The sequence below is a fragment of the Rhincodon typus genome, chromosome 5, assembly GCF_021869965.1.
Source record: "Rhincodon typus isolate 14 chromosome 5, sRhiTyp1.1, whole genome shotgun sequence".
Lineage (NCBI taxonomy): Eukaryota > Metazoa > Chordata > Chondrichthyes > Orectolobiformes > Rhincodontidae > Rhincodon > Rhincodon typus.
The window spans coordinates 3,386,750-3,413,232 of record NC_063336.1 but is presented as its reverse complement, the minus strand read 5'-3'; the positions used below and the strand labels follow the sequence as shown (position 1 = coordinate 3,413,232).

The 26,483-nt window shown below is 42.6% G+C and overlaps 2 protein-coding genes across 2 annotated transcripts in view; both read right to left on the bottom strand.

Moving 5' to 3' along the window:
• LOC109930964 (dynein axonemal heavy chain 8-like) overlaps positions 1–26,483 on the bottom strand; it is a 2,199,840-nt gene that overhangs the window by 1,838,506 nt on the left and 334,851 nt on the right. The gene's annotated exons all lie outside the window — the stretch shown is intronic.
• LOC109918465 (dynein axonemal heavy chain 8-like) overlaps positions 1–26,483 on the bottom strand; it is an 876,900-nt gene that overhangs the window by 737,248 nt on the left and 113,169 nt on the right. The window contains exons 7-9 of the mRNA XM_048596621.1: positions 20,095–20,202; positions 19,905–20,006; positions 17,317–17,463 (exon numbers count right to left, since the gene is read on the bottom strand). Of these exons, the coding sequence (XP_048452578.1) occupies positions 17,317–17,463; positions 19,905–20,006; positions 20,095–20,202 (357 nt within the window). The remainder of the gene's footprint in view (positions 1–17,316; positions 17,464–19,904; positions 20,007–20,094; positions 20,203–26,483) is intronic.

The following is a 26,483-nucleotide window of genomic DNA, read 5'->3' as shown; positions in this document are numbered from 1 at the left end:
CCAGCTTCTCACCTTATGACGGAGGGAAGGGTACTGGCAAAGCAGCTGAAAATGGTTGGGCCTAGGACACTACCCTGAGGAAGTTCAGCATAAAATAACTCTACAGAGGCCAGTATCCCATCACTGAGTCACATTATTTACACATACACAGTATGTGACAGTGGTCCAGATTCCTCAGAGCCAGCTCTCAGAGAGAACAGAACCTCTGATACTCCTGTTTATATCTGTCAGCCGAGACTCCCTGATTGCACCAGGTTATCAGCCCCAATCATGGAAATCATTCTACGAGGTCCACCTGACTGACCTCGTCACAATCACTGCATCCCTCCCCCTCTAAGTCCAGGGACGTAGGACTGATCGTTTTCTCATAGCTTTTCCTGGAGTGTTCTTACAGTGTCCGGTTCCTCCAACTCAGCCTCGGATACAGGCGGTGTGTACCAGACCATAGCCTGCTTCTTGTGGTCAGAGAGTCTCAGAAGAAATTCATCCACTTCTTCAGGTGGTAAAGGTGTCAATGCTGCAATATCTGTCATGTCCATCTCAAACTCTGAAGTTTCTTCTACGTTAGAGGGGGAGAACCCACTGGTTCCAACAGACTTCCCGGCTGTGGTGAGTGGCCAGGTATATTTTGCTTCTGCCTCATTTGAGAGTTAGCAGCTTTCATGTGGTCCACATGCTTGTTCAGGACTGGCTCACCTACCCAAACTTGGTATGTAACAGGACCTGACCTCATAGCGACCATGCCTCTTATCCACGCAGGGCTATTTCTATGGTTTAGCCACCAAACTTCATCCCCTGAAGTATACTGTCTCTCTCGCTTAGAGAAGTCTTCTGTCTGGCATTGGTCTTCCTGATGCCATTTCACCCACCACCCCAAGTCAGAGAAGATCAGATTTAACCTGGTGCGGTGTCTTCTCCCCATTAGCAACTCTGTTGCAGCTATCCCTGTAGTTGCAAGAGGGGTGGTCCTATAATCAAATAGGAACCAGGTCAGTTTGGTATCAAGTGAAGCTGTAAGCTGTTTCTTTAAGCGTGCCTTTAAATTTTGGATTGCTCTTTTCGCCAATGACGGTATGAAACTGTTCTTATATGCCGAACGCCTTTTCACTTTAGCAAATACTGGAATTCCCTCCTGGTAAACGATGGCCCATTGTCTATGACCAACACATTCGGGAGCCCAGGTGTCACAAAAGATATGCACAGCTTTTCTATCGTCATCCTGTGTTTTAAGAATGAATGCAATGCACATCCAACCACTTCGAGTGGGCGTCCACAATGACTAAGAACATTGAGACCATGAAAAGGCTTGCATAGTCGACGTGCAGCTGAGTCCATGGTTTATCTGGTCACTCCCATAAATGTGGGGAGCTGCTGGTGGTAATTTTTGTCCTTGTTGGCACTCTGGGCACTGTCCCATCAACGCAGCTATGTCTGCATCTATAACTTCTCGCCAACCCTGGTTGAGTTTAGCCAGTATCTGGCGGCAATCTTTGCTCAGGACAAAGATTCTTACTCCCCATAATAAAATGTCATCCTCATCAGTGTTCTGGTCTTGCAGGTTCCAGAAAGGTTACAAAGTCTGATTGTGACGGCCCTTCTGTTTCCTCCTTCACCACCAGCTGTTTTAATTTCGCCAGGACCAGATCGTTTTGCGTTCACAGTCTGATGTTGTCAGTGGTGGACAGAACAGTGTCTAGAAAGTTTAAAACCAGGAACAAAAACAAAGTTGCTGGAATAGCTCAGCAGGTCTGGCAGCATCTGTGAAGGAAAAAACAGAGTTAACATTTCGGGTCCAGTGACCCTTCCTCAGAACTGATGGTGGCTGGGAAAACGTCAGTTTAATATGCAGAAAAATTGGGAGGGGGTTGGGGTAGGCAGTAAACGATAGGATAGAGCCTAAAGAGAGAGTAGAGCAAAGGGCCCAAACATACCTTTCAGGTGAAGCAACATTTCACCTGCACTTCCCAGAATCTAGTCTACTGCATTCGCTGCTCACAATGTGATCTCCTCTACAGTGGGGAAACGAAGTGTAGATTGGGTGACTGCTTCACAGAACATCTACGTTCTGCTCGTAAAAAAGACCCTGAACTACCCGTTACCTGCCACGTTAACACACCACCCTGTTCCCTGGCCAACATGTCTGTCTCTGGCTTGCTGCAGTGCTCTAGCGTAGCTCAATGCAAGCTGGAAGCTCATTTTCCACTTGGGGACCCTGCAGCCCTCCAGACTCAATATCGAGTTCAATAATTTTTGGGCCTAAACTCTCCCATGTCCCAGCCCCCTACCCCACACACACCAGGCCTTGTTACCACATAGCCTGCCATTACACACTACCTGTTGTTAGTCACCAATGGTCCCCCATTAACAACTATTCACCCCCCCAGTCTGATAGTTATCAACTCTTTGTCTGTCCAACTGCTCTTCTCTCTCTTTAGGCTCTATCCTATCATTACCCAGACAGCACACACACATCCCACAAATGAATAAAAATAATTAAAGTAAGTGGCCCAGTGGAAGATAAGCTATGAGAAACTGTACATGACCCCTTCTATCACTTTACTGATAATTGAGAGTAAGCGCAAACTGGAGGAACAACATCTCATCTTTAGGCGAGGCACTTTATAGCTTTCTGGACTTAATATTGTGTTCAACACCTCCAAACTGCAAACAAACTCACATTTCTTCCCGAGATAGTAGAAACTGCAGTAGTAGAAACTGCAGATGCTGAAGAATCTGAGATAACACGATGTAGAACTGGATGAACAAAGCAGGCCAAGCAGCATCAGAGGAGCAGGAAAGCTGACGTTCCGGGCCCAGACCCTTCTTCAGAAAAATGAAAATTTTTCTGAAGAAGGGTCTAGACCCAAAACGTCAGCTTTCCTGCTCCTCTGATACTGCTTGGCCTGCTGTGTTCATCCAGCTCTACACCTTGTTATCTCATATTTCTTCCCTTTCTTTTAGCTTTACTTGTTACATTCTCTGTCACCATCTCTCCCCCACTCCAATGGAACTATCTATTCTTTCCAGCCTAGACACACCATTGTTCTGCCATTCTCACATTCTGAATACTTAATCTGAACTATCAACATCTTTTCTCGCCCACCACTCTGCACCCTAACCCCCCCCCCAACTATAGTATAAATGCTGTCCCCTCCACACTTCACTTCAGCTCTGATGAAGAGTCATCTAGATTCGAAACGTTAGCTTGCTCTCTCTCCATGGATGCTGCCTGACCTGCTGTGATCTCCAACATTCTTATATCCTCTACTCAAAAGACTGAGTAATTAAGGCAAGTGTGCTCATCGCCTCTTTTTAACCACCCTGTCTTTATATGATGCAAACTTCAAAGAATTATGTATCTGAACTGCGAGGTCCCCCTATTCTGCAACACTACCCAAGGCCCTACCATTAATTATATAAGTCCTGCCCCTGTTCGTTGTACCAAAATGCAAAACCTCACATTTATCCAGACTGAACTCCACCTGCAATTTTTCATCCCAATAGCACATTTGATGAAGATCCCTTTGTAATCTTATAAAACCATTGTCACTATCTACTATGCCACCAATATTGGTGTTGTCCGCAAACTTACTAACCAGGCCTTCTATATTCTCATCCAAATCATTTATGTAAATGACAAACTTTCACACTGCTGTGCTGGGCTCTTCCATTATTGAGGATGGGGATATTTGTGCAGCCTCCTCCTTCAGTGAGGTTAGTTTAGTTGTTCACCACAATTTACAACCTGATTTGGCAGGATTGCTGAGTTTCGATCTGATCCATCGGTTGTGGTATCGCTTATGTCTGGTTATCATTTGCTGCTTATGCTATTTGGGGCAGTAGTCATGTGTTGTAGCTTCACCATGTTGACACCTCATTTTTAGTTATGCCTGGAATTGCTCTGGCATGCCCTCCAACAGTCTTCATTGATTCAGAATTGATTTGTGTCTCAATGGTAATGGTTGATTGGGGACACGCCAGGCCATAAGGTTGCAGATTGTCCTGCTGCTGATGGCCTGCTGCTCCTCATGGATGCCCAGGCTTGAGTTGCTAGATCTGTTCTAAGTCTCCCCCATTTAACAGGTGATTGGGCCACTCAGCACTATGGAGTATATTTGCAACGTGAAGGTAGGTCTTTTTCTCCACATACACTGGAAGATGGTCCTTCTTATTAAAACTGTGAATACATCTGCGGCTGACATAACGATGAGGATGAGGTTTACTATGTCTTTCCCTCTTGTTGCTTTCTTCACCACATGCTAAACACACAGTCTTAATGCAATATCCAATTGAACACAACCAGCTCAGTCAGTGACAATGCTGTTTGGGGATTTTAGTGATGAGCACTGAAGGTCCCATCCAGAGTATATTCTGTGTCCTTGGCATTCTCATTGCTTGCTCCAAGTAGTGATCTTGGAGGAGCACTGATTTATTAACTGAAGGAGGGTGAGAAATTGTAAACAGCAGGAGGTTTTCTTATCCAATTTTACCTGTTGCCTTCAGGTTTCATGGGTTATGGAGCAAATATTAAGGACTCCCAGGACAACTGTGGCCTAACTATATAGCATTGTGACACCTTCTCCACTCGGTCTGTCCTTGTCGTAGCACAGGACATATGCAGGGATGGTGATGATGTCTTGGATGCGCTCTGTAATGTATGATTTTGTGCTTAAGAATATGTCAGACTACACTTGACAAGTCTGTGAAACAACTGTTCCAATTTTGGCACTAGCCCATAGTAAAGACAATTTTGCTGAGACAGTTTGCTGGTGTTGTTTTTGGTTCCTAGGTTGATGCCATGGTCTGTCCAGTTCTGTTCTTTTTTTGAGATCTTTCATGCTTTGATAAAACCAAATAGTGTACAGATTTATTTCAGAAGGTAGCTTACAGTCAAACACATTGCTGTAGATTTGAGGTCTCATGTGGACTAGACCATGTAAGAATGGTAGTTTCTATCTGTAAAGGACATTAATGAACTAGATGGCTGCTTGTGAGAATTGCCAATGGTTTCACAGCCATCATTATATTTTTAATTCCAGATTTTGTTTCTCATTCAGTATTTCATTCAATCTATTCTCCACAGCAACACTTTTATCGGTCAAAATACACTTGTCAACCAATCAGCATTCTCCTCTCATGGAGTATAAATGTTGCTTTTCCCCTTGAATTGATACTCTTTTATTCTGCTCTGATGGGTGCAAGGTTAAAAACGTTTGACAAAATGTGTCTTCTTTCATCAGTTCAAGTTCTGTCCTTACAAACAACTGGGGTGAATGCATTCATTCATGCATTCATTATCTCTGAGCTTGACTGATCCAATGCACTCCAGACTGGTCTCCCGCATTTTACTCTCTATTCTTATCCTTCTATTCAAATCTCTCGAACATCTTTTTCCTTCCAATCTTTGTCAACCCCTCAGTTGCCTATAGAGCATTCCTGATTTTAACTGTTCTACCTACAGTGGCCATGTCTTCAGTTATCTTGGCACTAAACTCTGAAAGGTCCTCTATACATATATTCACCTCTGTACTTAACAGTCCTTAAAATTTAATATCTTTGGTCAACTGACCAAATATTTCCCACCTGACACTGACAGAGTCATACAGCCATACAGCATAGAAACAGCCCTTCGACCGACCATGCCTAGGCCAACCAACAAACACCAAACTATTTTAACATATTTATCTGCACTTTGTCCATAGCCTGCTACGCCCTGGCATTTTAAGTGCTTGTCTAGATGTTTCTCAAATGTTATCAGAGTAGTTTCCTCCACCACCCTCTCAGGCAGCATGTTCCATATTTCTACCACCCTTTGAGTGATAATTCTTTTCCTCAAATCTCCTCCAAATGACTTGTTCCTCATTTTAAACTTATTCCTTCTGGTCTTAGACATGTCTGCCATGGGAAAGAGATTCTCTCAATCAGAATCTCCCTTAGCTTTCTCTGCTCCATGGAAAACAAACCTAGCCTATCCAATCTCTCCTTATAACTAAGAATTTTCATCCCAGTCATCATCCTCGTGAATTTCTTCTACACCCTCATTGTACAATCACATTCTGCACACAGTTTTCCATCTATGGCCCAACTAAAGTTTTCAAAAGTTGTAGCAAGACTTCCTTGCTCCTATATTCTATGGCCCGGCTAATGAAGGCAAACATTCTGTATGCTTTCTTCTCCGCCATGTCTACCTGTACTGACACTTTTGGGCGTCTATAGACTTGTACGTCAATATTCCTTAGGGACCTAGCACTCATTGTGTAAATCTTTCCCTTATCAGACATTCCAAAATGCTGTCATACTTTATTTTATAATATTCATGGAAAAAGGTTTGGACCTTTTTATGACAATGAACATAAAGGAAAGCAGTAGGCCATTCAGCTCTTCACTACTGCCTCACCATTCGGTAAGATCCTGGCCAATTGTCTACTTCATTTTCATTAAATTTTCCTTGAACTTGTCATCTCACCTGGTCTTGCTAGTCCCATCCTAACAATTACAGATAAAGCCATCTCTTATCACTTTCTTGAATTAATCACCACGCATATCCTTCTTCCACGCCTTAACCCTATTCCCTCCTACATTCATCTCTGGAAAAAGCTCACTTCCAATTGACTTGAAACAGCACTTGCAAAATCCCAACTTTTTTTGAATTTGAATCTTTCTCTCGTTTCTGTAATCTTTGCATGCTTGGAGTTCATCTTTCTATTAGACCAACATTCTGTTCCTTCAATCTTATTCCTGCCGAAATGTCAACTTCACCTACTATTTCTAATGAGGTGACAGTTTTTTTCTTTAAAAAGGTTGTGAGTCTTTGAAATTCCCTTCATCAAAAAGCACTGCATGCAGAATCTTTATATATTTTTAAGGTAGAAGTAGATTGATTCTTGTAAAACCATAACACATAGGAGCAGAAATTAGGCCATTCGGTCCATCGTGTTTGCTCCACCATTCAATCATGTCTGATACGTTTTGCAAACCCATTCTCCCGCCTTCTCCCTGTAACATTTAATCCCCTTAACAATCAAGAACTTATCTATTTCTGTCTTAAAGACACTCAATGACCTGGCCTCCACAGCCTTCTGTGGCAATGAATTCCATTGATTCACCACTGTCTGGCCAAAGAGGTTTCTCCATATCTGCCTTCTAAAGGGCCTTCCTTTTACTCTAAATCTGTGCCCTCGGGTCTTAGTCTCTCCTGCTAATGGAAACATCTTCCCAACGTCCACTCTATCCAGGCCTTTCAGTATTCTGTAAGTTTCAAATAGATCCCCTCTAATGTCCTCAAATGTTCCTATTATGTTAAGCCTTTATTCCTGGGATCATTCTTATGAACCTCCTCTGGACCAGCTCCAGGGCCAGTACATCCTTCCTGAGACATGGGGCCCAAAATTGCTCACAATATTTTAAATGTGGTCTGATCAGAGCCTTATAAAGCCTCAAAAGTACATTCCTGCTTTTATATTCTAGTCGTCTCAAAATAAATGCCAACATTGTACTTGCCTTCCTAACTATTGACTCAACCTGCAAGTTAGTCCAGAGAATCCTGGACTAGTACTCCCAAGTCTCTTTGCACTTCAGATTTCTGAATTTTCTCCCCATTTAGAAAATAGTCTATGCCTCAATTCTTCCTACCAAACTGGATGACCTCACACTTTCCCATGTTGTATTCCATCTGCCAATTCTTTGTCCAGTCTCCTAACCTGTCTGAATCATTCTGCAGCCTCGCCATCTCCTCAATACCACCTGTCCCTCCACCTATTTTTGTATCATTTGCAAACTTAGCCAGCATGTCTTCAGTTCATTCATCTAGATCATTAATGTATGAAGTGAAAAGTTGCGGTCCTAATGCTGACCCTTGCAGAACACTACTAGTCACTGGCTGTCATCCTGAGACAGACCCTTTTATTCCCACTCACTGCTTTCTGCCAGACAGCCAATCTTCTCTCCTCACTAGTACCTTGCCTCTTAACACCATGGGCTCTTATCTTACTCAGCAGCCTCCTGTGTGGCACCTTGTCAAAGGCCTTCTGGAAGTCCAAGTAGATAACATCCATTGGTTCTCCTTTGTTTAACCTGCTAGTCACCTCCTCAAAGAATTCTAACCAAATTGTCGGGCATGTCCTCCCCTTGATGAAACCATGGTGACTTTTCCCTATTTTACCATGCACTTCCAAGTATTCAGAAATCTCATCCTTCACAATGGACTCCAAAATCTTACCAATGACTGAGGTCAGGCTAATCAGCCTGTAATTTCCCATCTATTGCTTTATTCCCTTCATAAACAGGGAGGTTACATTAGCGATTTTCCAGTCCTCTGGGACCCTCCCTGATCTGATTCCACTGATTCCTGAAAGATCACCACTAATACCTCCACTATCTCTTCAGCTATCTCCTTCAGAACTCTGGCATGTAGTCCACCTGGTCCAGGTGATCTATCCAACTTCATATCTTTTAGTTTTTCCAGAACCTTCTCTTTGGTGATGGCCACCAGAGTCACCTTTGCCTCCCAATTCTCTTGAATTTTTGGCAGGTTACTGCTGTCTTCCACCACAAAGACTGACGCAAAGTACCTGTTTGGTTCCTCAGCCATTTCTTTGTTTCCCATTACTACTTCTCCAGTGTCATTTTCCAGCGGCTCAATGTCCACTTTTGCCTCTCTTTCGTCCTTTATATATCTAAACAAACTATTGCAATCTTCTTTTATATTACTGGCTAGCTTACCCTCATAGTTAATCTTCCCCCTCCTTATTTCTTTTTTAGTTGTCCTCTGTGGTCTTTGTAGGCTTCCCAATCCCCTGGCTTCCCACTGCCCTTTGCCGCATTATATGATTTCTCTTTTGTTTTTATGCTGTCCCTGACTTTTCTTGTCAGCCATGGTTGCCTCGTCCTCCCTTTAGTATGCTTCTTTTCCCAAGGGATGATTTTTTGCTGTGTCTCCCAAGTACTCCCAGAAACTCCTGCCATTGCTGTACCAATGTCTTTCCAGCTTGGCTCCTTGACCAGTCAATTCTGGCCAGGTCCTCCCTCATGCCTCTGTAGTTGCCTTTGTTCAACTATAATACCGTTACATCTGATTCCAGCTTCTCCCTCTCAAATTTCAGAGTAAATTCTATCATATTATGGTCACTGCCTCTTAAGCGTTCCTTCATCTTAAGCCCCCTTATCAAGTCTGCCTCACTGCACATCGCTAAATCCAGAGTTGCCTGTTCCCTAGTGGGCTCCACCACAAGCTGCTCCAAAAAGCCATCTCATAGACATTCCACAAATCCCTTTTCTTGCAATCCACTACCAACCTGATTTTTGCATCTTGAAATCCCCCATGATCACTGTAACCTCGTCTTTCTTACATGCCTTTTATAACTCCTGGTGTATCTTGTGCCCCACATCCTGACCACTGTTTGGAGGCCTGTACATAACTCCCATTATGGTACTTCTACCTTTGCAGTTCCTCAGTTCTACCTGCACAGATTTTACATTATCTGACCCTATGTCGTTTCTTGCTATCAATTTAATTTCATTTCTTACTAATAATGCAACCCCACGCCCTCTGCCCACCTGCCTGTCTTTTCGATAGGATGTATATCCCTGGATATGCAGCTCCTAGTTCTGATCCCCTTGCAGCCACGTCTCCGTGATGTCCACCACATCATACCTGCCAATTTCAATCTGCGTCACAAGCCCATTGCCTTATTTCGTATACTGCATGCATTCAGATACAACACCTTCAGTTCTTGTATTTACCGTTCCTCTTCTCATTGTCATCCCTTTACATCCAATGCACATGAAGTTAGATTCCTAATCCTTTCCAAACACTTTGTCCTATTTTGTGTTCTGGAGACTTTAATAACCTCTCCTGAGTTCTCCTTTCTTTCAATTTTTTTGGTACTTTTCCATGCAATTGAATCCACCTCCACAGATGTTAACCTGCTGCTTTGTTTCCCATTGACCATTATACTTCTTAGAGAGTGGTGAATCTATGGAATTCACTGCCACAGAAGGCTGTGGACGTCAAGTCATTGAGTACATTTAAGACTGAATAGATAGTTTCTTGATTATCAAGAGGATCAAGGGTTACGGGGAGAAAGTGGGAGAATGGGGTTGAGGAACTCATCAGCCATGATTGAATGGGGGAGCAGACTCGATGGGCCGAATGGCCTAATTTCTGCTCCTATGTCTTATGGTCTTATGGTCTTAAAGTTTTACCCTTCCCTTCCTCCCACTTTCTAGTTTAAAGTCCTGTTGACCACCCTTTTCACTAGATAATTGGTTCAGGTGGAGGCCGTCCCAGCGGTACAGATCCCTCCTGTTCCAACACTGATGCCAGTGCCCCATGAAATGGAATCCCTCCTTCCCTCACCACTTCTTCAGCCATACATTTACTTCCCTTATTCTCATGTCCCTATGCCAATTTGTACGTAGCTCGGGTAGTAATCCAGAGATTATAACCCTTGAGGACTCTTTCTTTAATTTAGTTCTTAGTTCATGATAATCCCCAAGAAGATCCTCTTTCCTCATCTTGCCTACGTTGTTTGTCCTGACATGGACCACAACAACTGGATCCTCCCCTTCAATATCCTTTCAAGCCAGTCAGAGATGTCCCTCACCCTGGCACTGGGCAGGCAACATATCATGCGGGACCCTCGATCCTGCTTACAAAGGATGCTAGCTATTCCAGTAATTATAGAAACCCCTACAACTACCACTTGCCTTTTGCTCCCCCATCTTGAATGGCCTCCTGAGCCACAGTGCCATGGTCAACTGGCTCATCCACTCTACAGCCCTGTTCCTCATCCACACAGGGAGCAAGTACCTTGTATCTGTTGGATAAGGTCAAGAGCTGAGGTTCCTCTGTTCCTGAATACAGGAACCCTCTACCTGCCTCACTTGCAGTCACACCCTGCTTTCCCTGACCACTGACCGAATTGGAGGTACTTAACCTACCAGGTGTAACACCCTCCTGAAGCAAAGCGTCTAGATAACTCTCCCCCTCCCAGATGTGCTGCAGTGTCTGAAGCTCAGACTCCAGCTCACCAATTCTGAGCCGAAGTTGGTTGCAAAGGCAACCAACATTTGCTGCAGATGCGGGCACTGCAACTCGCAACAGGATCTGCCAGCTCCTGCATCATACAGCTACCGCACATCACCTGCCCAGCCATCTTTACTTAGTTAATTAATTTATTATCTAGTTTTGCTGTGTTTTATTTTCAAATTTACCACAGATTTCCTATCAGTCAATCAGGTCACAGCTCTCCTGTAACGTCACTTTTTCAGTTTGACTTCAGTTACTCCATGTGCTCCTCCCTCTGAGTCCACTCCCTGGAAACAAGGCCGCGAATCCCCTGAGGTAAGTTCGTTTTTATACTCACCACTCTGTGTGCTCCTCCCTCTGACTCCGTTCCCCGGAAACAAAGCTGTGAATCTCCAAGGGAAGTTAGTTTTTAGTCAGTTAGTCTTGATTACCAAGTGGATGAAAGATTATCAGGGATATGCAAGAATTGTGCAGTTGAAGTTAAAATCAGACCAGCCATGATCTTAATGAATGCTAGAGAAGGCTTGAAGGGCTGAGTAGTCTACTCTTGTTCCTTGTTCCTATTTTCATATGTATGTTCATATGCCTTACATTAAAGGCACTCCCTAAATACAAGTTGATGTATTTCTTTCAGCTGGTTCAGAGGAAATCACCTGATCTATATTTCTTCCTTGCTAATCAAATAGATTCTGTATTTGACCTTTCTAGGTCATGCTGTCACTAGTCATGCAATATTATATTTTTGCAAGCTTTCAAAGTTGCTATCCATTCCTTCATTTCAGACACCTTATTTACAATACTGTCTGTTCACATATATGTCTGTTTTGGGTTAGTTAGAGTGGTAAACTTTTGCATTTTTATGTTACAAAATAAGTGTGTTAACCAATTTTACCTCAGTACTGAATAAGTTCAGTTTATAATCAATGAATATTTTTCTGTTTCTTGAAGAAACCTAGTTGATGCATCTTTTGACCATATCAGTAACTGGGTAAAACAATTGTCATTATATTGTAACATGCAGACGAAAGAAAGACAGTGCATTTCTTCCCATCTCAGTCATAACAATATTTATGATCTCCTTCTCCTGGAAGGAGTTCACAGAAGGCTAAAACCTGAGGCAAAGAGCTTGTCTTATAAAGAAAGGGACAGGTGCATAATGGCGTGGTATGGCAACTGCTCTGCCCAGGACCATATGAAACTACAGAAGGTGGCATGCACAGCCGAGACCATCACAGAAGCCAACCTTCCAGCCATGGACTCCATTTACATGACTCGCTGCTACGGAAAGGCTGCCAACATCATCAAAGACCCATCACACCCCAGTAATGGTCTCCTGCAACCTCTTTGATCAAGCAGAAGATACGAAAGACTGAACTCATACACGGGCAGGTTCAGGAACAGTTTCTTCCTGGCCACTATCACACTGATGAATGGATTCTTTAACCTCAAATAATGCTAATCTTGCTAACATTGATCTTGCCTCGTGACACCCTGTGCAATGTAATCTGTATGCCTCTGTCTAAGTCTTTTTGATCTGTACATCCTTTGCTTACTATGATCTGCCTGTACTGCTCATAAACAAAGCTTTTCACTGTATTTCAGTATATGTGACAATAAATCAATCAATCAATCAATCCATCAATCAATCACTCTTTGGAACTTAGATGAATGAGAGATGATCTTAGGCACATAAAATTCTGAGAAGGACTTGATAGGGTGGATGCTTCTTCTTGTGGGGAAATACTGAATGGGTGTAGGGAGTTTTAAAGAGGAGATTTCTTTTTTCTTTCAGGAGATGGTTATTCATTGAAACTACCTTTTTTCTTTATTCTTTCATGGGATGTTGGTTTCACTGGCCAGAATTTGTTGTCCATCCTTAATTGAGTGGCTTACTAAGTAATTGCAGAGCACACACAAAGGTCAAAAGTATTACTGTGGCCAGATGAAGTAAGAATGGAAAATATCCTTCCTGCAAGGACATTAGTGAACCGAGCAGGTTTTTAAGAAAATTAATGATCGCATCATAGTCACAACGATTGGCATTAAATTTTGGATTTATTTCAGACTCTTGCCCTACCTACCTGATTCTCTTTGCCTGTTTGGTGGTCATCCAATCCCTTTATTCTTCCAGTTCCTTGATCTGCAGCGTGACTGCCTCTCTAAACATGCTATCTACCTAGCTCTCAGTCTTGCAGATGTACCACAATGTCTCCAGCTGCTGCTTGAGTTGTGAAACACGAAGCTCAAGTTTCTGCAGTTGGGAGCACCTTGTGCAAACATGCTCATCTAGACAGCAGTAGGGTCCATGACTTCCCACATATGACAAGTTACATATTCCACTCAGATGACCTCGCCTGCCATGATTTAAAATCGAAATTACTTAGTCTTACTTGCTAATTGTTCTAATTACTCAATCATAAAGATTGAGATTAATCTTTATCTCTTTGTCTTAACTTTATCTTACTTTATCTTTACTTTACTCTCCTTCTCTATTTGCTGACTTTTACTTTTCAATTCCTTCTCAGTTAAACCCTTAATAATCTACTGGCATGTGGTCCTTGATCTGCTCCGACCCCCAATGATCTGTGAAGGTAGTAAGGAAAAGCAAGATGGCAGGAAAAAAGAAAATCTTCCCTCCCATACTGTACCTAAGTCCCACATTTACCAAACTGCCACATTCCATTCTCTGCCAGTTGCACTCTGTGTATGCTATTTACTAATAAATGATTTTAGTTAAAATAATGCCATTAGTCACTGTACAAAATAAAGTCAAAAGTCACACGACACCAGGTTATAGTCCAACAGGTTTATTTGAAATCACAAGCCAACACACCTGGACATACCATGGTATCAGGCAATGGGACCCTGTGTGAGAACTTCTCTGGCTACGTCAAGGGCATCTTGAAACCCATTGTACAAGAAACACCCAGCTTCTGTTGTGACACTATAGACTTCTTAAAGAAATTCAGCACCCACGGACCAGTCGAACCAGGAACATTCCTCATCACAATGAATGGTTTGGCGCTCTACACCAGCATCCCACACGATGACGGAATCGTTGCAACAGCCTCAGTACTCAATACCACCCACTGCCAATTTCCAGACGCCATCCTACAACTCATCCACTTTATTCTCGACCACGATGTCTTCATCTTCGACAACCAATTCTTCATCCAGATGCACAGAACAGCCATGGGGATCAAATGTGCACCCCAATATGCCAACATTTTCATACACGTGTTCAAGCAAGACTTCTTTGCTGCGCAGGACCTCCGACCAACACTGCATACACCAAATACATCAACAACATTTTCTTCCTTTGGACTCATGTCGAGGAATCACTGAAACAACTACACAGCAAAATGAACAAGTTTCATCCCATCATCAGACTTACCATGGACGACTCTTCAGAATCAGTACCATTCTTGGTCATATGCATCTCCATCACGGACAGATATCTCTACCTACCGCAAGGATAACCTCACAGTGCTGCACTTTACCAGCTTCCACCCTGAACATATTAAAGAGCCATTCCCTGTAGATAAGCATTGCACACACGCGATCTGCTCAGATGAGGATGAATGCAACGGACACCCAAAGGTTTAGAAGGACACCTTCATACGAACTGGAAACAATGCTCAACTCAATGATTGCCAGTTCCAACATGCCACAGCAAAAAATCTCAATGACTGCCTCAGAAGACTAACACAAGATACAATGAATAGAGGTTTTTTTTTCTATTCATTCGTGGGATGTGGACATCACTGGCTGGCCAGCATTTCTTGCCCATCCCTAGTTGCCCTTCAGAAGGTGGTGGTGAGCTGCCTTCTTGAACATCTGCAGTCCTCCTGCTGTGGGTTGACACACAATGCTATTAGGGAGGGAATTTCCAGGATTTTGACCCAGTGACCCAGCGAACGATATGTTTCCAAGTCAGGACGGTAAGTGACTTAGAGGGGAACTTGGAGGTGGTGGTGTTCCCATATGTCTGATGCCATTGTCCTTCTAGATGGAAGTGGTCGTGGGTTTGGAAGGTGCTGTCTGAGGATCTTTGGTGAATTTCTGCAGTGCATCTTGCAGATAGTACACAAAGCTGATACTGAGTGTCAGTGGTGGAGGGAGTGAATGCTTGTGGATGTAGTGCCAATCAAGTAGGCTGCTTTGTCCTGGATGGTGTCAAGCTTCTTGAGTGTTGCTCAGACTGCACTCATCCAAGCAAGTGGGGAGTATTCCATCACACTCCTGACTTGTAGGTGGCGGACAGGCTTTGAGGAGTCAGGAGGTGAGTTACTTATCGCAGTATTCCTAGCTTCTGGCCTGCTCTTGTAGCCTCTGTGTTAATGTGGTGAGTCCCATTGAATTTCTGGTCAACGGTAACTCCCAGGATGTTGATAGTGAGGGATTCAGTGATAGTAACACCATTCAATGTCAAGGAGCGGTCTCTTATTGGTGATGGTCAGAGCCTGGCATTTGTATAGCACGAATGTCACTTGCCACCTGTCAGCCCAAGCCTGGATATTGTCCAGATCTTGTTGCATGTGAACATGGACCTCGTCAGTATCTGGGGAGTCACGAATGGTGCTGAATATTGTACATTCATTGGCAAACATCCCCACTTCTGATCTTATGATGGAGGGAAGGTCATTGATGAAGCAGCTGAAGATGGTTGGGCCGAGGACACTATCCTGAGGAACTCCTGCTGAGAAGTCGTGGAGCTGAGATGATTGACCTCCCACAACCACGACCATCTTCCTATGTGTCAGATGATCCAGAGTACCCTTCAGCGTCCAGTACTTCCCCAGAATGGAGAAACTACCCCATGTTCTTCGCAGCCTTCAACATGTCATCAATGACAATGAGCATCTTGCCAGGATCTTCCCTACACCTCCACTTCTTGCCTTCAAACAACCACCAAACCTTAAACAGACCATTGTTCGCAGAAAACTACCCAGCCTTCAGGACAACATCGACCACAACATCACACAACCCTCCCATGGCAACCTCTGCAAGACATGTCAAATTATTGACATAGTTACTACCATCACACGTGGGAGCACCACCCACCACGTACACGACAGATACTCATGTGACTTGGCAAATGTTGTCTATCTCATACACTGCAGACAAGGATGTCCTGAGGCATAGTATATTGGCAAGACCGTGCAGACGCTACGACAACAGATGAATGGACAGGACACAACAATCGCCAGATAGGGATGGTCCCTCCCAGTTGGGGAACACTTCAGCGGTTAAGGGCATTCAGCCTCCGATCTTCAGGTAAGCATCCTCCAAGGCAGGCTTCAAGACACACAACAACACAGAATTGCCAAGCAGAGACTGATAGCCAAGTTCCGTACTGGTGAAGATAGCCTCAACCACAACCTTGGGTTCATGCTGCTACATGTGACCCCACCACACTGTTCTGTATCTGTAAAATATTCCTTACAGTCCTGTTTTGACACCATCATCTTAATAAATCGTTATGATCTAAAAATAGAACATAGAACATAGAACAGTACAGCACAGTACAGGCCCTTTGGCCCACAATGTTGTGCCGAACTTTTATCCTAAACCTAAGGTCTAACCTCCACCACTACCTTATACTATCATTTATATGCCTATCTAATAGCCGCTTAAATGCCCCTAATGAGGCCGACTCCACTACCCTCTCCGGCAATGCATTCCATGCCCCTACCACTCTCTGAGTAAAGAACCTACCTCTGACGTCTCCCCGCTATCTACCTCCTTTTTCTCTACCTTAATTAGTTTATACAGTTTTGAACTACTTATTACTTTGGTTAGACCCTCAGCACGAACTCTTATACCTACCATGTTATTCCAGTCATCTAGTTTGTCTCCAGCACCATCTTATTTTTAATTTTTTGCAATTATCTCTCTGCCTCACTTAATCAGATTATGGGTCATCCCTTTCCTAGTTATTCAGCTGTTGACACTTTGCTCACCATCTAACACACTTGGTAACCTGCAGAGACTCATTATCTGACACTTCACTCATACCATTTGTTTGATCATTTGATCTCTCTGCCTTGATCTCTCTGCCTATAAGCTCTGTGTTCTATGTGCTTCTCTCACTGCATCTGACGAAGGAGCTGTGCTCCAAAAGCTTGAGATTTCAAATAAACCTGTTGGACTATAACCTGCTGTTGCGTGACTTCTGACTTTGTCCACCCCGGTCCAACACCAGCACCTCCACATTACTGTGCAGAAGAGGTCAACAAAAATTTAAACTATAACTGAATGATATGTTGTTCCAAATTTCAATTTACCTTTGCCAGTCTTTTGCAGAAAACTTCAAGTTTACCAAATATGTACATCTCTGACACATCAAATGGAGTATCTTGTGCTGTCTCAGTTGTATATTTCTTTGTGTTCTGGAAATATTTGCGATATTCCACTAACAATTTTTTACATTCCTGAAATCCAATAACATACTGTGAAAATTAATTAAATATTTACACATTTCTATTATCACAGAATAATACAGAACACTGGGTATCCATTGAGACTATTGTACAGACTCTGAGAGCTATCCATGTTGTCTGCTCTTTCACTACAGCCTTGCAATTGTTTTCGCTTCAAGTGTTCATTCGGTTTTTTATGCATATTACTTTGGAATCTCTTTCTATCACATTTTCAGCAGTGTGTTTTAGAAAAAAAATGATTGATCATATCATCGCTGGTTCTTTTGCTGATGAATGTACACTGTTCCTTGATGACTGCCCCTCCTGTGTCTGCAAAGTTTGTTTCAGTTAATTTTACAACATCAAAATCAGTCATGATTTTGGTCAATTCCATCAAAACTCATCTTAACATATTCTTCTCCAAGAAGAAAAGAATCCAGTTTCAACACAAAATCTATCAATTCTGATCATATTCTGTCATTCGGTAGTACAGAATTAGTTTCACTGTCCAGTAGAAAAAATTTCTCAGTGTCTACCCTATCTTCACCGTCAAGGTCTTGTATGTTTCAATGAGATCACCTCTCATTCGTCTGAATTCCAAAGACTATAGACTAAACTTACTCTGCCTCTTATGTGACAAACTTTTCAATCCAGGGACCAATGTAGTGAAAAAGTCAGAGTTGAGAGAATTTTCGCACTAAAAAACATATTATAATATATCCAAATTTCTTGTGGCCCACCTGACTTTGTGGCAATTTTCATTTATGAAAGAAAATACATATCAAGTACTTCCTAAATGAGTATTCATTTCCAAGTCAAAACCCTGAGTATAATCTAGCCTATGATTAAAAATGTGAAGAGATATCAAAGTTAACGCTGAGTTCTGAGGAAGGGGTCACTGAACCCAAAACGCTAACTCTGATTTCTCTCCAAAGCTGCTGCCAGACCTTCTGAGATATTCCCACAATTTCTCTTTTTGTTTCTGATTTCCAGCATCCGCAGGTCTTTTGGTTTTTATCTATCATTAAGTCTATTTCCTTCTCCTGTTCATGTAATCAAAGCCTTTCTCTGTCAGTTTGAATTTACTGCCTTCTTTTTCTCTTAACAATTCAAGATTTTCATTTTATTTTGTTCCTTGGAATTCTTATTCAGGTTTTTCTGTACCTTTTCCTCTCTGTCCAGTTGAAGTATTTTTTAGTTCTTTCTTGAACTCAAACTTCCTCTTTCTCCACCTCTTTCCAATTCAAGTTGCTTTAATTGTAATTGAACACTAGCCAAAGTCAAACATTTGGGCATGCTCACTTTTGGGTGTGTAGGGGCTAGAGGCACATTCAAGACTTGGCATTATAAGTATAAAAAAAGTCAAAACTAAAGGCTCTGCACTTAAATGCGTGCATTCAGAACAAAGTAAATAAATTGATGGTGCACACTGAAATAAAAATAATTTGATCAGATAGCTATTACAGAGAAATGGCTGCATGGTGGGGATTGGGTCCAGAATATTAAGCAGTACATAACATTCACGAAAATAGGAAGCTAGGTAAAGGTCGAGGGGCAGCATTATTATTCAAGTGCAATAGTTTGAGACAAACTTGGTTCAAGAAATCAGGGTGAATAATCATTTTAGATGGAGATGAGAAATAGTAGGGGAATTCACAAGTGGAAGTGTCCTACAGGCTCCTTAAAAGGTTACCACAGTGGAGGACACATTAAAGAAGAAGTATTAGATCCTTGCATAGAGGGACAGCAATGATCACAGGTGATTTTTAAACAACATATAAATTAGAAAATTTGAATTGATCATAGTAACCTCTGAGGAGTTCACAATAATTTTGAAAGCATTTCCAATGCTTCAATTAAACCCACTTCCACCAGATCTCCAGGCAATGCAATCCAAACCCTAATTAGACCCTGTGTGAAAAAATTGTTTCTTAGCCCACATTTGCTTCTTTTGCAAAACACTCTAAACTGTGCACTATGGTTCTTGATTTTTTAGGAGTAGAAACAGTTTCTCTTTGTCTAATCTGATGCTCATGGTTTTGAAAACTTCTACCAACTCTTCTCTTCAGCTTCTCCTCTCCAAGGAAAATAGTTCCAACCAATCTAATCTTTCCTCACAACTGAGATAAAAGGATTTGATAGGATAGACATGGAAAGATGTTACACTTGCTGTGCAAACCAAATCAAGGTCCATAAATGTAATCCAAAAAATAACTAACCCATTATGATGTTGAAGAGAAATCGCCATTTAAAATTACCATGTGGAGTCTTCAGGTGACTAGCATTGATACATTTATGGGGAAGCTCAGTGAAAAAGGAGAGAAAGGAAGAGAAAGATACGTTAATGAAGTTAGTTGAAAAAGAATGGGATATGCTTAAGTGGAACATTTGGACAAATGACATGCTTCTGTGCCTTAAATATTATTTATTACCATGTAATATAGAAAGATTACCTTCATCTTATTGATAACAACTTCAGAATCCTGGTCCCATACACGAGCAGTGCCATCTTCAGTGATATATTCCTTGCAGGCTGTCACCATTTGGTTTGTGATCTAAAGTTGATAACATGGAATATTACAGCACAATTACCTACATGGAGATGGAGTCAGAGATCAATTTATCATCAAATAAAATACCAACCTTAATAAAAAGAGAAGTCATCTGTTGTGAGGTGTTGTAGTATCGTGACACATTATGGATCATTTGAATTGTATTTATCAAATTTGGAACACCTTTTGTCATAGTGACCTGTAAGTTGAATTATTTGAGAAATATGATGTCATAAAGTCAAAATATTTACAAGTAACGCACAGAATTAAAAGATTTACATAATTTACCTTTTGAGTGGAATTCCTTTTTTAATATGGTAATAAGTGCAAGTTATAACAATCATTGCCCTTGAAGTCACGACTAGCATTTTGAAGATGGGGTGTTAACTATGTCAATCTTCCTAATGTATGTCATTCACTAAAGGCATCTTACCTGACAAACATCAAAATAAGAAAATAATTTGTCGAAACTAATACGCAAATGGCAGCAACTAATTGTAAAGGTAAATACTTGCAAAAATGTAGAAAACTTGGAATTACCTTGGAGTTTATTCTGCTCTGTCAGTGTTACTTAGTTAGAAAGTTAAGCAGGCCTTCTCATCACTTCTTTGCATTGACTAGCACTGGTGAAGTGGGACCACTCTAAGTAATTTCCTAACCATAATATCACAAAAGGGGCAAATTGTTGTTGGTCACGGAGAACCAAATAATTCAGGATATGCTTTCATTCAAATAGGACAGAAAATGAGTGAGGTTAAAATAAATTCTTAAATATGGATGTGATCAATGTACAGATGACACTAAACTTGGAAGACTTGTAAACTGTGAGGACAGTGTAGAACTCCAAAAGGACATTGACACATTTAGAGTTTTTGAGAAGATTTGTAGCTCAGGTCATGGATGAGGTTGCAGGCTTGCTCGTCGAGCCCATGTGTTTGATTGCAGACCTCTCATCACCCTGCTAGGTAACATTGTCAGTGCACCCCTGGAGGCACACTGATGATGTTTTGTCTGCAATCAAACACACTGGCTTGGGGAGCAAGTCTGTGACATTGACAAGTGGTAAAGTGGGCAAATACGTGACAGATGTGGTTCAATGTAGGGAAATGTGTGGTGATGCACATTGGTCAGAAGATAATTGAAAAGCAATGTAAAATACAGGGTGCAATTCTAAAGAGGGTGCAGGAGCAGAGGGACCAAGGTGTATATGTGAACAAATCATTGAAGGTTGCAGGACAGGCGGAGAAAGCATGAAATAATGCATACAGTGTTCTTGGCGTTATTAACAGGAGCACCGAATACAAGAGCAAGGCGGTGATGTCGAACTTGCACAAGACACCAGTTAGACCCAGTTGGAATAAAGTTGACAGTTGTGGACATTAGATTATAGGAGAGTTGTGAATTCATTGGAGAGTATGCAGAAGTAATTTACAAGAATGGTTCCAGGTATGATAAACTTCAGCTATGAAGGTAAACTGAAGAAGTTGGGAGTGTTCTTCCTGGACAGAAGAAGGTTGAGAGGAGACCTGATTGACAGAACATAGAACAGTAAAACACAGGAATGGGCCCTTTGGCCCATGATGTTGTGCCCAACATGACACCAGATTAAACCAATCCTTTCCGCCTGCCCTTGGTCCATATCTCTGCATTCCTTGGATATTCAAGTGCTTATCTAAAAGCACCTTAAATGCCCCTATCATATCTGCCTCCACCACCATCCCTGGTAGCATGTTCCAGACACCTACCACTCTCTGTGTAAAAATACCTGCCCCTCACACCTCCTTTGAACTTTGGCCCTCTCACCTTAAATGCATGCCCCTTAGTATTAGACATTTCAACTCTGGGAAAAAGATTCTGACTGTCAACGATATCTATGCAACTCATAATTTTATGGATTTCTATCAAGTCTCCCCTCGGTCTCCACTGTTCCAGAGAAAACAACCTGAGTTTTTCTAGCCTCTCCTTATAGCTCATACCCTCTAATCCAGGCAGCATCCTGGTAAACCTCTTCTGCACCCTTTCCAAAACCTCCACATCCTTCCTGTAATGTGCCAACCAGAATTGAATGCAATACTCTAAGTGTGGCCTAACCAAAGTCTTATAAAGTTGCAACGTCTCATCCTGACTCTTGTACTCAATTCCATGACCAATAAAGGCAAGCATGCCGTATATCTTCATCACCACACTATCTACCTGTGTGACCACTTTCAAGGAGCTATGGACTATTGATTCTAGTAGGATAATATTGATCTTAGTACGATAATAGGTCAGCACAACATCGTGGGCTGAAAGGCCTGTACTGTGCTGTACTGTTCTATGTTCTATGTAAAGCCATTCTGACTGTCCCCAATTAGGCCATGCTTTTCCAAATGCACACAAATCCTAACTCTAAGAATTATGTCCAATAGCCTCCCATCCACCAATGTTAAACTCACTGGTCTATAGTTTCCTGGATGATCCGTGTTTCCTTTCTTGAACAGAGAAACAATATTAGCCACTCGCTAGTCCTCCGGGACCTCTTCAGTAGCTAGCGAGGATATAAAGATCTTGCTCAAGACCTCAGCAATCTCCTGTCTTGCCTCTCTCAATTACGTGGGGTAGATACCATCGGATCCTGGGGATTTATCCACCTTAATGCTCTTCAAGAGACCCAATACCACTTCCTTCTTGATGTCAAATGCCCTAGCATATTAGCATGCTCCACACTAATCTCACTGTCCTCCATGTTCTTATCTTGGGTGAATACTGATGCAAAGTACTCATTTAAGATCCTTGTCCACATCCTCTGCTGCAAAGTACAAGTTCCCTCCTTTATCCTTGAGTGGTCCTACCCTCTCCCAAGTTATCTTCTTGTTTTTTAATATGTGTACAGAATGTCTTGGGATTCACTTTAGACCTGCTTGCCAAGGTCATTTCATGACTTGTCCTTGCTCTCCTCATTCCCTGCTCAGTTCTTTCTTGCTGGCTTTATATTCCTCACAGGCCCTGTTGATTTTAGCTTCCTAAATATTGCATATACTTTTTTTCTGCCTTTTGACTAAATTCACAACCTCCCTCACTATCTAAGGGTCCCTTACTTTGCCATCTTTGTCTTTCCACCTTGCTGAAACAGAACATAGAACAGTACAGCACAGTACAGGCCCTTCAGCCCACTATTATCCTACTCTAAAATCAAACTACCCTGCATACCATACATTTTCATATTATCCATGTGCCTATCCAAGAGTCGCTTACATGTCCCTAATGTATCTGACTCCACTACCACTGCCGGCAGCGCACTCCACGCACCCACCACTTTCTGTGTAAAGAACCTACCTTTGACATCTCCCCTATACCTTCCTCCAATCACCTTAAAATTATGCCCCCTTGTAATACTCATTTCCGCCCTGGGAAAAAATCTCTGGCTATCCACTCTGGCTATGTCTCTCATCATCTTGTACACCTCTATCAAGTCACCTCTCATCCTTCTTTGCCAAATGAGAAAAGCCCTGGCTCCCTCAACCTTTCCTCATAAGACCTTCCCTCCAGTCAAGGCAATATCCCAGTAAGTCTCCTCTGCACCCTCTCTAAAACTTCCACATCCTTCCTATAATGAGGCGACCAGAACTGAACACAATATTCTAAGTGTGGGTCTAACCAGGGTTTTATAGAGCTGCAGCATAACCTTGCGGCTCTTAAACTCAATTTCCCTGTCAATGAAAACCAACACACCATACGCCTTCTTAACAACCCTGTCAACTTGGGTGGCAACTTTGAGGGATTTATGGACGTGGACCCTGAGATCCCTCTGTTCCTCCACACTGCCAAGAATCCTGCCATTAACCCTGTATTCTGCATTCAAATTCGACCTTCCAAAATGAATCACGTCACACTTTTCTGGGTTGAATTCCATCTACCACTTCTTTACCCAGCTCTGCATCCTGTTAAGGTCCCGTTGCAACCTACAACAACCCTTCTCACTATCCACAACTCCACCAACCTTCATGTCATCAGCAAATTTACTAACCCACTCTTCCACTTCCTCATCCAAGTCATTAATAAAGATCACAAAGAGCAGAGGTCCCAGAACAGATCCCTGCGAAACACCACTGGTCACTGAGCTCCAAGCTAAATACTTTCAATCCACTATCACTCTCTGTCTTCTATTGGACAGTCAATTCTGTATCCAGACAGCCAAATTCCCCTGAATCCCATGCCTCCTTACTTTCTGAATGAGCCTACCATGGGGAACCATATCAAATGTCTTGCTAAAATCCATATACACCACATCCACTGCTCTGTTTCATCAATGTGTTTTGTCACATCCTCAAAGAATTCAATAAGGCTTGTGAGGCATGACCTGCCCCTCACAAAGTCATGATGACAATTTCTAATCAAACTGTGCTTTTCCAACAAATCATAAATTCTATCTGTCAGAATCCTCTCCAATAATTTGCCCACCACAGATGTAAGGCTGACTGGTCTGTAATTCCCAGGATTATCTCTATTCCCTTTCTTGAACAAGGAATAACATTTTCCACCCTCTCATGATCTGGTACTACTCCAGTGGATAGTGAAGACACAAAGATCATTGCTAAAGGCGCAGCAATCTCTTCCGCCGCTTCCTGTAGAAACCTTGGGTATATCCCATCTGGCCCAGGTGACTTATCTATCCTCATGTTTTTCAAAAGTTCCAGCACACCCTCCTTCCTAACATCAACGTGTTCGAGCATATCTGCCTGTTTCATGCTGTCCTCACAACCGTCAAGGTCCCTCTCACTGGTGAATACTGAAGCAAAGTATTCATTAAGGATCTCCCCTACCTCCTCTGACTCCAGGCACAAGTTCCTTCCACTATACCTGGTCGGCCCTACCCTCACTCTGGCCATCCTCTTGTTCCTCACCTAAGTATAGAACGCCTTGGGGTTTTCCTTAATCCTACCTGTCAAGGCTTTTTCAAACCCCCTTCTAGCTCTCCTAAGTCCATTCTTCAGTTCCTTCCTGGCTACCTTGTAACCCTCTAGAGCCCTGTCAGATCCTTGTTTCCTCTACTTTAAATAAGCTTCCTTCTTCCTCTTGACTAGATGTTCCACATGTCTTGTCATCCAAGGTTCCTTCACCTTACCATCCCTTCCTTGCCTCAGTGGGACAAACCTATCCAGCACTCGTAGCAAGTGCTCCCTAAACAACCTCCACACTTTTGTCATGTATTTCCCTGAGAACATCTGTTCACAATTTTTGCTCCACAGTTCTTGCCTAATAGCATTATAATACCCGCTCTCCCAATTAAATACTTTCCCATATCGTCTGCTCCTATCCCTCTCCATGACTATACTAAAGGTCAAGGAGTTGTGATCACTATCACCGAAATGCTCCCCAACCAAGAGATCTGACACCTGGCCTGGTTCGTTGCCAAGCCAAATCCAATATGGCCTCCCCTCTAGTTGGCCTATCTGCATATTGAGTCAGAAATCCTTCCTGGACACACCTGATAAAATCTGCTCCATCCAAACTATCTGCACTTAGGAGGTTCCAGTCAATATTAGGGAAGTTGAAGTCACCCATGACAACAACCCTGGTACTTCTGCACCTTTCTAAAATCTGCCTCCCAATCTATTCCTCAGTATCTCTGTTGCTATTGGGGGATTTATAGAAAATTCCCAATAAGGTGACTGCTTCTTTCCTGTTTCTGACTTCCAACCATACTGACTCAGTAGACAAACCCTCCTCCACGACCTCCCTTTCTGAAGCTGTGATACTATCCCTGATTAGCAATGCAACTCCCCCATCTCTTTTACCTCTTTTTATTTCTTTTGAAACATCTAAACGCCGGAATATCCAACAACCATTCCTGCCCCTGTGTTATCCAAATCTCCGTAAGTGCCACAACATCATAGCTCCAAGTACTGATCCATGCTCTACGTTCACCACCCTTATTCCTGACACTTCTTGCGTTAAAATAGACGCATTTCAACCCGTCATACTGACTGCAACTTTGCCCTATCAACTGTCTATCCTTCCTCACAGACTTACTGCATGCTGTATCTGCCTGTACACCACCCAGCCCATCCTCTGATCCATAGCTCTGGTTCCCATACCCCTGCCAAACTAGTTTAAACCCTCCCGAAGAGCTCAACGAAGCCTCCCGCCCAGGGTATTGGTGCCCCTCCAGTTCAGGTGCAACCTGTCCTTCTTGGACAATTCCCACCTTCCCCAGAAGGTATCCCAATGATCCACACATCTGAAGCCCTCCCTCCTATACCAGCTCTGTAGCCACGTGTTCAGCTGCACTCTCTCTCTATTCCTAGCCTCAGTAGCCGTGGCACCGGTAGTAATCCTAAGATTGCTACTCTGCTCGTCCTGCCTTTTAGCTTCCAAACTAAGTCCCTGACTTTTCAGGTCCTCATCCCTGTTCCTAGTTTTGTCATTGGTACCGTTGTGTACCACAACTTCCGGCTGCTCACCTCCCCCTTTAGAATCCTGTAGACTTGATCTGAGATA